This window comes from Lycium ferocissimum, chromosome 11 (genome assembly GCF_029784015.1).
Source record: "Lycium ferocissimum isolate CSIRO_LF1 chromosome 11, AGI_CSIRO_Lferr_CH_V1, whole genome shotgun sequence".
In the NCBI taxonomy this organism is placed as follows: domain Eukaryota; kingdom Viridiplantae; phylum Streptophyta; class Magnoliopsida; order Solanales; family Solanaceae; genus Lycium; species Lycium ferocissimum.
This window is the reverse complement of record NC_081352.1, coordinates 13,707,191-13,718,353: the sequence shown is the minus strand read 5'-3', so window position 1 is coordinate 13,718,353 and position 11,163 is coordinate 13,707,191. Positions and strand designations below refer to the sequence as shown.

The 11,163-nt window shown below is 33.5% G+C and overlaps 1 protein-coding gene across 1 annotated transcript; it reads right to left on the bottom strand.

Annotated features, from left to right (window-relative positions):
- Nucleotides 1-798: 798 nt before the first annotated feature.
- On the bottom strand, nucleotides 799-3,827 carry LOC132038052 (protein COBRA-like). Its single transcript, XM_059428778.1, has 3 exons — nucleotides 3,613-3,827; nucleotides 2,062-2,141; nucleotides 799-1,305 (listed from the first exon to the last, which is right to left on the bottom strand). The coding sequence occupies exons 1-3, from the start codon at nucleotides 3,698-3,700 to the stop codon at nucleotides 799-801; spliced, it is 675 nt and encodes a 224-aa protein (XP_059284761.1). The 5' UTR covers nucleotides 3,701-3,827.
- Between the last annotated feature and the right edge of the window lie 7,336 nt (nucleotides 3,828-11,163).

Below are 11,163 nucleotides of genomic sequence, written 5' to 3'. Positions count from 1 at the left end.
AAAAAATTCAAATATCTAAAAATAAAGTTATAAAACCTAAATTATGGAATATTATGTGGAAAACTTGAGGAAAAATTATTGATCAAGAGGAGAATCCCCAAAGGAGATAAAAGGAAACAGAGTGACATAGAAATTTTTATATACAAGGTATTCCATTTTGTTCAATTTCACCTTAGCTTTAGTTTTGATTAAAGAAATCATTGAATCTATCTAGAATTTCTACGTCGATTTTGGTCAAAGTGTCCATAATCGGTTGACCAAATCAGGTACGGATCCACACCCGTGTCGACACGGGTGCGGCATCGAAAATGAAGAGTCCGAGTAACATAGATGATATTAAAGTTCATAAATTGTTAACAGGCTGGGAAACTAAACAAAATGCTGCAAGGGAAAAAATCAGCCTGATAAATGCAGTTCTCTGTATAATCTGATTTACTTGATAAACAAGGAGATAACTCGACGTATTTAGGGTGTGTTTGGCATTTTCCAGAGAATGTTTTCTAATTTTCCCATGTTTGGTTGGTCATCCCTAGGAAAATAAGTTCCTTAAAAATGAGAAAAATAACTTCTCTAATGAAAGTAGGGAAAAGAAGTTATACGAGTGACTTCCAAGTTCATTTTCTCTTCCCCACCCACCCATCCCATCTCGATAGTGTTTTGCTAGATTACATATAAATGCTGTTGGGATCATATTTTCTTGCTTATGTACCAAACACTTGAAAATAAGTAAGAACCCCACTTGTTTTCCAGAAAATCATTTTCCTTCATAGCAAACACACCCTCAGGTTCACATGACTATCAACCAGAAGAGTACTGAATAACGCATGTAGTTGAACCAATTAACTTACTCATAGCCTGTGTAACTCTTCTCCCATCTGGAGTAATAAATTTAGTCTGTTTAACAACTTTAGCAGGTCCACAAGCATATCCAGGTCCTGGTGCCTTTAAGGTGAAGTTTTTAGGTACTCTAACTGTTTTGTTTGATGTTCCAGCAGAACCAACACTGAGTTGGAACGAACTAACAGCGCTTGCAGGATTCTGGCCCCATGAGTTGACAACTCCGCCCTTGCAGCAATTTGCAATCTGCTGGTTGAGAGGAGTGTTGGGCAACAAGTCGATAATTGTTGGGTCCTTCTTACAGCAATGGGGAATATCTCCTTTGAATTTTGAGCAATTACCTCGCTCTATTGCCTGACTTCCCGTCATGTTCCATATCACCTCATCCTTTGCCCATGTCCATTTTAAAGTCCAGCCTGGTGGTTGAATATGCCTATATTGCTGAAAGTTGTAAATAGTCACCACGGCCTGTCCAAACGCCAAAGTTATAAAGATGATATTTTCAATTTGACAAATGCTAATACGAAGTAAACGAGCTAGAAGTTAATGCACTATAAGATAGATTGAATTTAACGCTGAGGTCAATGGCTGAAGTTCTTTGTCTTGTTGGCTGAAGCTATTTGGCACTACCTCCGCCCCTAGATATTAGTTGTTTCGGTAAACTGAATGTGTTTCAAAATATATGATGTTTTAGAAAAACAAGAAGTCATTTGTTGGTTTTTGTTTCAAATCTACCCTTACTTTTCCAAGTACTGAAGTGTTAATTAAATGAGATATTTGCTTTACCTGAGCAAAAGGGTCTATCGGAAACAACCTCTCTACTTTTGCAAGGTAGGGATAAGGCTGCCTACACACCACCTTCCCTAGACCCCACTTGTGGTATTACATTGATTATGTTGTTGTTGTTGTTACAAAATGCATAGTTGTTTAGACAATTAATCTTATGATTAAGATTTACAGCTATTAAAAGTCTTTCTTAACAAATGTGCAAAAACCTAACAAAACAGATAATATGAACAAGCGGTAGTAGGGAATAACTTACCCTCCAGAAATTATTGCTCAATACCATAAACTCTTTGCTATGTTCTACATTTACATAATGCTTGAAATAACTAATGAGTCAACAGGCCATTGTTAATCAAACTTGGAACGTGCATAGGTATAGGTCTCAAATGTATTTTAACTAATGCTAGAAAGAGAAAAAGAAATAAAATTACTCCGTACAACATATCCATCTGGTGTCCAGCTGATGACATCCCATTTTATTGTGATGTTCCCGTTGGGATCAAGTGCATCATATGCATCTGGAAGAAAGGCAGGAATAAAAATGTAAGAGATAAGTTAAAGAAGAAGTTAACACACACACACACACATATAAAGAAAGTTTAATGTTGAATACTTGATGTAAGAGGGATGATCATGGGAAATTTCAATTTTAAAAAAATAGAAGAATGTTTAATGATTTTGACTTTCCTTAGGCTTGATCTCTTATAAGAGTTAAAAATCCAGTAGTATAGTTACACTAAAAAATTAAGACTCTTACATTTGTAACAAATGTCACATATATTGAGATATAGTACATAAATTTCCTCATATCTTACAATGTCAATGGCTTATGAGATATTGAGATGGATTCACTGATGGAATAAATCTCATTTTAGCTTTTCATATTAAGGAGCTATTAAAGTCTCACATACATTGGCTCTAACATACATATTTTTCCCCTTCATGCACAATTCCTCTGTTTCTTGGGGGAGAAATAGGAAAAATCAATTACAGAAAAACATTAAAGATCTAATTTTGAGCTTCAACTTTGTCTATATAAAAAAGTTGTACTCAGTTTGATTTATTTTTCTTGATATTTGATTTATTTTTCTTGATAAGAAATAACCCTATGTTTTTTCTCTTTCAAGTATAATTTCGATTCAAATGGTCCCTTGATAAATCTTACTTCAAGAGAAATGAGAACCTACCAGAAAAGGAAAAGCCAATCTTTAAAATCATAGGTCAACTCCCTGATCTCTCATAAAAGCCAACTTTCAGCATAAACTACTTGTGTGTATGACAGAGGTCATTTCCCTGGGAAGATGTTTAGCTGAAATAAGTTTATCTATGTTTGGTTATTGGTGAGTAGAAAATATGTTTAAAAAAATTATATACATGTGCTAGAGATCAGTAATAATGTTAGCCCGAATTGGAGAGTGTTCGATACATTTTTTGAGTACATAATGCGTCAATAATGTGTGAGTCGAAGCACTAATGTGAAATTAAAAGTTAGATGATTGTAAGGAAAATGACTTTCGCCCATAATTAGCGTAGGAGTCATTTTCTCCATTTTGATGGATTTTTCTTTGAAAACATTTAATTCCTGGTAACCAAACACTAAAAAATAATCAAAGGCCTAACTCAACAAAAGATAACTCGTGTGGAGAGTGATTCAAATCCATATAAAGGATATCAGCCCATCTCATTAACCACCCTTAAAAAAATTGGGAGTTTTTTCATTCTTAATAATCCCTACCTCACGCAAATTAGGATTTAATTTGGGGGCCCAACATCGGGTGAGACAGACACCAAGATAAATTAAAGAAAACACTAGAAAATTACTTTTTTCTAGAAAACATTTTCGTTCTTGAAAAATGAATTCTTTTGTACTCAACTCACATATAATTACGTTTTTCGTTCTTCAACATAACCAAACACCTGAAAACTACTTCTACATTTTCTTGAAAAATAGCAAAGTGGATTGAAAAGTTGGGAGGTCTGTGTGCAAACCTGTTGAGGAAAAGCAAAAAGAAGACAGCAAGACCACTAATAGTACATTAGTGGCATTCAACTTTGAAAGAGATCTGAAGAACTTCATTCCTTCCTGAGTCAAACGTATTGCTCAAAATAAGCTATTGAAGCAAGAGAGAAATTAAAGTTGACAATATAATGGTGGTCACTTCAGTGACAAGTGGATTAATTTCACATGCTCACATGCCATATTAGCTTTCAGCACCAACCTGGATGTTAACCTAGTCGTATTTGAATGTATATATTAATTTGTATGTATACTTTTATACACCAATAGTTCACCTACAATTAAGTAAACTTTTTATAGGTTGAGTTCTATTGCAATCAGTGTAATTTAACATGTTATAGCTGGTTACTTATCAATTTATTCTAGGTTACTAGTAGTTATTTAAGTACAAGGGCAGATTCACTGTTTGAATTCATCTGAACCCAGTACTTTCGACGCAAAGCATAAATTTATGTGTAAAAATTCAAGAAAATTGCAATAAATAATGATATGAACGTATAGCTTTAAAAATATATTGAGTTCAATGTGAAAAAACTTAAAAGCTTAATTCATAAAGTTTAAGTCCTGAATTCACCTCTAATTAAGTAGAATTACCTGTAGTTATCTTTTAAGTGGCGTGATTGTATCGTAGATTTTGGCAACACCATTAGTGCATAGATCTTGGACTCTTTTTCATGAGTTTAAATTATATACCGACAATATTAAAAGTTTTTATACTTTCAGTATATAGTTTTATCTATTATACTCGGTCATTTACTATGTTTTCAGGTTACTAAAACATCACTGCTAAAAGAATTGACTGTAATGGGCTATTGAGTGATATAGAGCATCAAAAGACTTTTGAACTGTCAATGTAAAACTCAATTATTATTTTTATAATAAAGCTTGGATGCGGTAGCTTGAGTGATAACATGCCTACAGCATCTTAAATTGCAGTAATAGTAAAAGAATATTTATATAAATTATCCATGCATATAACTTAATTAAATCCGTAGTACTTAACTTTTAACTACCTACTTGCAAGTCCAAAAGTTCTAGGTGTATTTAAATATACCCTCCAACTTTTTTTTGAGGTTTACATAGATATTTCTATAATTTATTTTTAACTCTAAAATTGTGGATAAATAAGTAAACCAAATGGACTAATATTAGGGCTGGTCTATTGAATGGGAAATAAGTTACTTTAGCTAACTAGGTGAGAATTTCTCTAAAACCATGCGGTTTTTCCTTCTTCTTCTTCTTCTTCTTCTTTTTTTTTTTTTTTTTTTTTTGAGTCTTGGAATGAAGGTTGACTTTCGGACGTGGTTTAAGGAATTATTGGGAAAAAAAATGTAGCATACAAGTATTCTCGTATATAAGAGATTCTTTCCTGCACGTGGATCTCACTATTTGTGTGCGGTGAGCCATGGGGTTGAGAAAAGAATGGTGCTTGTAAGAAAATGGGCAAGCCCATTCGCACGAATGCCCTATCTTGAGATGGTCTTTAACGTTTGCCCCTCAAGTCCAAGTTTTGCCCTTTGGCACTTAAAATAGTGGCTGAAAATATCCCTAGCATAAAAAATAAAAAAGCGACGCGGCATAAGTTCTGTAGGAATTAAGTTATCTGGTATAACTTTAGAACTTATGTCGGGGAGGCAAAATTTCTATAAACTTATACCGAGCAAATTAATTACTACACAATTTATGTCGGATAACTTCATTTCTACTGAACTTAAGATGGACAAGGCAACATTTCTAAGTAACTTTGTTCGAAAAACAAATCTTCTGCAATTTTTTTTTTCCGACTTTGCTAGGGGTTGAATCTAGAATCTCTAGTTTCGTAAATTAGCGAATAAAGATACTTTGGCCCATTAAATGAGAAGCAGAGGCAAAAATTAAAGACCAGTGATTTGGGGCAAACGTTAAAGACCAGTCCGTATGTTGGGCAATCCGCACAAAAAATTTTAAGAAAATTATTAGCGTCTACCCATTTATAAAATTCGCCCACTAAAAAATTGCACGACACAGTTTTGTATGTTGTATATTTTCAGAGTATATAATTTATATAATTGTAAATTTGAAAGGTCTACAATAATAGAAATAGTTGAATTGCACTATTGTATATTAATATATGAATCGTATTCCTTAAAGGTATATAATACGTGCACCTACTGAGTATTTTGTAATTTTTTTTTTTTCAAATTGGTATACCGTGTAATATTTTAAAATGGGTATTTCTAATATTTTTAAATGGGTATTTCTTGGATAATATTTGGGCTTCATGGGCACACAGCGTAAATTCTCCAAAAGACAAGGGGTATGGTTTGCAAATAAGTTATACCAAAAATAATATCGTGAGGATTCTAATTTTGTAGTCATTACAAATATTATTTTAATTATATAATTTTATTTATATGAAATTAGTTAAAGGAACATGGAATATCTATAAATAAATATTTATGGAATTATTTCATTATATTCAAATTATAAGCAGAGTATAGAAGATTATTCTATCTCTAATTTCAATAACGACTTTCTAATGTTTTTTTTTTTTTTTTTTTTCGCTTAACGACCTTCTTCTATCTAATGTTAAATGTTTGGCATTTTATCGTTCCTGGGCCCTCAATTCCAAAATATAAGCAAGAACTATAAAGGAGATTTGGTATTTTTTACAATTGAAAAGAGTAATTGGCGCAATTACTTAACCAATAATTGGCATTGAGTCGGTAACCCAAACGCATTCGGCACCATGTAACTCCTATAACTTTTGCATCTCTTCATATTTTTCTCAATTTACCTAGTTCTCTTCTCCAACAACCCCCTCAAAAACTCATAAAATTCTCAATGTAATTCTTTATCGCCGAAAAAATGATAGGTCGTTGCAAATTCCCATTTTCGACACATCTAAGAAACTTTTCTTTATTCTTTTAGCTAGTGTTGTTAGAAATTCGTTGAAAACACATGGGCGAGGTATATACAGATTTTTAGGCATATTGGAGGTGATTTACTGGTTTGAGTCAAATTTTAGAGCTGAAATCAATCCAAAAAATATCATTGAGACAATATATATCATATGTATATATTGTGTATAACATTGTATACACACATAAAATATCATGAGTGTTGTTGGAATTCATTGAAAACACCTAGACGAAGCCATATGCAAAATTTGAGAAAGCAAACATGTCGCAAGAAATCTCTCAAGTAAAAGAAGAGGCTCTAATCGGAGCAAAGGTTGGGCCTGTTCTGTGAACATAGGAAGTATGATGCAACAGTTCAATTTTTCCTAAAATTGCCCTTAGTCTTGCTAGCTCTTTAGTTAACGCCCCCCCTAAAGTCAATGCTTATTGCAGACTGGTGAACATGCATTATCCAGTATGCGTACCTTTGTAAGAGCCTTTTATGATGTTGAGCCAAAACAAGCTTGCCACTGTAGACTGGCAAAATGGGGTATACAAGTGTCTTAGGATTGTATCTTATGCAATTCATTGGATGTGGAATCACTGGATAATTTGTTTATTGAGTGCATGTGATGAGTTATGATAACTTATGTTTTGCTGATTTGACAAACGTTAAGAAATTAGATATGATCAGGTACACTTGTTGCATTTGGCCTCCTCTTGATATCTCATGTATTGCTATGTTGACATGCTCCTTGAAGAATCAGATGCATCGTCAACACATTGCGGGATATGTTCATATATGAAGGACCAGATACGTGTTTAGAGGGACCAGATGAGATCAGGTTCCCAGCAGGATATGTTCATATATGAAGGATGAGATACGTCCTCAAAGGGACTAGATGGGATTAGGTCCCCAGGTATTGCTTGGTCAACTAAACAACTGAAATCTACTGACATTGCAGCAGTGTAGCAGCACAGCAGCAGGATTGTTGCAGCCCATTCAAGAACAGATGAGGGACCAGGTTCCTCCAGATGAGGGACCAGGTTCCTCCTCTCATTTGTAAAAATTTCTTGACACGATGTGATCAAGTGATGCAAAGATAATACAACAATGTAGTTACTTTATGGGTTGTCACCTTCACTCTTCCTCTACACACCTTCACTTTTCCTCTATATATACAAACATCATGTTCAAGTGAAGATTTATTCTTGCACAAATCAGAAAATTGCTCCATCCTAAGTGCAAGTCTCCACTTCTCAAGGTGTTCCTCAAGAACAAAACCTCAACAAGTCGAAGGACCAGATCCCAGAACTGAAGATGCTTTAAGTCCTTAGGTTATTCAGTCTTTGTTCTCTTGTTCTATAAATTGTAAACCTACTCTTCATTAAAAGGAAGCTAGTTGTAGGTGTTCTAAATTCTCAAGGTTGCTTCTACAAGCTCTTGAGTGGTACACTAGGCTAAAGCTAGTCTAGGTGCATTAGTGTGTGGGTGGCTAAAGTTAGTCACAGTGTTGAATTCTCAAAGGGTGCCTTTGAATGGTACACTAGGCAATTGGTTCTTGGGCAGAAGAAATAGCTTGGCTCTCTAAACATGTACATAACACTCGAGCTAAAGCAAGCATATTGGGATTCGTACTAGCTGCAACTGTTTACCAGATTTGGGCAGAGAGTAATGGGAGAAAATTTCAGGCCAAAAGCAGACCTAGTGTCCTGATCATCAGAGATATCATCTTGCAATTGCATATTAGAGGACACAAAATGTGTAAATGGAGTAGGTTGTTAGACAATTTACGTAGTTATCCTGTATTGGCCATCAATTTGTATTACCTTATGGTAGTTTAGCATAGGAAAGTTATAGGGACTGACTCTACAATCAAAATTGAGCTAGCTGTGTATAAACTTGGTTAAATATTTCAGTTTGACCACAAAAAAAAAAAAAAAAGCTTCACCAGCACGAAGTCTCCTATCCTATAGTCCACGAGTCGCCTCTTCTTGTCTTATAAAATAGAAAAGAATTCCATAATCCTGTATCGATATTACCTAGATTAGAGGTGATATGGAATGGTTTAGAGACAACATTCATAACTGAAATCGACCTAGTAAATGTTATGTGAAAATATATATCACGTGTGTATATCATTGTTTATATCACATACTATACATTTTTATAAATATATAAATAATATAAGGAGAGAGACAAACATGTAGGTAGCCTTAAAAGATCCTACTGCACAAAAACACTATAACTACCATCTATTTTATCGTAACAATACAAAACACCATTTCAATAAAGAATTTTTGTTTCTATCACTGTTGCATGTTGAATTTGTTGTTGAAACATTTTAGAAGCAATCTGATGGCGTTTCAATGATGCGAATCAAGAGTTGACATGATATAAACCACTTGCTACTGATTATTCATTGGATTCATGAAGGAATCAAGCGGCCAAGCTAACGTGAAATTGAAACTTCATTAGCTATGAAAAAATTGTATATTTTGCCAAAATAAAATAAAATAAAATAATTGTATACTGATTTTGAGGAGATTTGAGGCCTTGTTTGAGTTGTGAAGTAGAAAATCGAAGATTGAGTTGTTATTTAGCAATGGTTGTTACTGTAGTCTAGACTTGAGTAAGAAATTTTGAAGCCACCATTGTTAAACACTCGAACCTAAAATCAAAATTGTTATATTGTTTGTTGGCAAAATCGATTGAGTGTTTTTTCTTGATGAATAAAATTGCGGTTCAACACTGACTGGGGAAGATTTTAAGTGAAAAATTTTGAACACAGTTGTTAGATTTTTGAGAAATCTTCACGAAGACAAATGTATTTTAGGGTCTGTTTGGAAAGCCACCTGGTAATTGGAATTGGTGTAATTACTAGGGTAGTAATTACACAACCTAGTAATTATGATGACCTGTTTATTTGTCACAATTTAATTAGAGTATAATTACAAGCGCCTTATTTTGTTTGGTTGCACAAGTGTAATTACACAGTTAGATTAAATTTTAAATAAAGTACTTATCAAAACTTAAAAGTTAATATGATAAATGTCTGTATAAATGATATTAAATTTGGTATATAAGAAACATATTTTTTCTTGATAATATATTAAAATTAATAATCATATATTTATAACTAATATTAAAAAAATTGATATGTGTTATAAAATAAAAACGGTGTAATAAAATAAAGTAGCAAAACAGAGAGAGAGAGCATAAGAAGCAAGTGTAATAGTACTGCTTTTCTTTCGATTCTCAATTGTGTATATTTCCATCAATTATACATGGCTATATATAAAGCCTTAAACTTGCAAAGGCAAGCTTGCTACAGTAGTAAACTTACAAAGGCAAGCTTGCTACACTAGTAGTGGTGACCCACATGGTCATCCACTTAATTTCTTCATAACACTTTCCCTTGGATGTCCATGTAAAAGATAAAATTCTAGTGAAGAAAAATATACAAGTTATTCCTAATACGCATTACTTATTTGCTTATCATTAAAAACCTTACCAAAGAAAATCAATGGGACAAAACCTTGGTTGAGGAAAAAAAGTGCGACGCGTATCTTTACCCCACGATAAGAGCATCATTATGTATCTCGATGAGGGCATATTTCAATCATGCGGATCAATTTCTTGAATATTAATGTTGGCAACCCCTTAGTAAATAAATCCGCCAAATTATCACTTTGACCGAATTTGTTGAGCAACAATTTCACCATTCTGTTGAAGATCATGTGTCAATTTTTTTTTTTTGGTGAAATGTGTTTGTTCTGTCTCCATCAGCCTTAGCTTTCAATATTGCTAGAATCTTTATCTTCAAGGAGAGACCACAGTTCCTTCCTAAATGTATTGAGTTATTGATATCAATCATGTGCATTCTTGGCTTGCATTAGAGTCACTAGTATCTTTGAGTGACTTGCCCAAGTAACAATTATTAATTGCCTTCTAGAATAGCATAATATGGAAGCCACCCACATGCAAATGAGTAATTGTCTGAGATCGTACAACTTCATGCAGAACATATAAATATCCTGCATTTGTATAGACAACAAGACCTTGACAACATTTGTTAGAATAAACAAAATTCATATCAATATTTGATTTCCTTCACATATAAATGTGTAGGATTTATATTTTGCCTTCACATTAATAGAATATGTTATCCATAATCATAGTATTAGCAAGATATAGAAGTGCACCTATTGCACTAAAGAATATTCCATCATTTTCATGAGGTCTAAATGGATCTTTATTTATACAAGTGAGTTCACAACCATTGAGGTATTCAATGGAATCACCTTTTCTATGTGTAACTTGAATGATAGACAAATATTTTATTTGTCAAATGATTGATTTGTAGGTGTCATGCCCTATTTTTAGCGGTTAAAACTAGTTCACAACTTATGACTATATTTCCTCACAGTTCTCCGTAAAAAAAATTCGCCACCCCTAATTTTAGGGAATATTAGGAAACCATTTGTGAAAATAAACTCCATTTTTAGTCTTTGAAACTGTGAGATTCTAGGTAAGGATTTTATTTACCCCGGGGAAGGTGTTAGGCATCCTCGGAGTCGCCAGGGGAGGTCTTTAAACTTCAGTTTAATTAACATTAGAGGGGGGGTAGTTAATCATTTTTT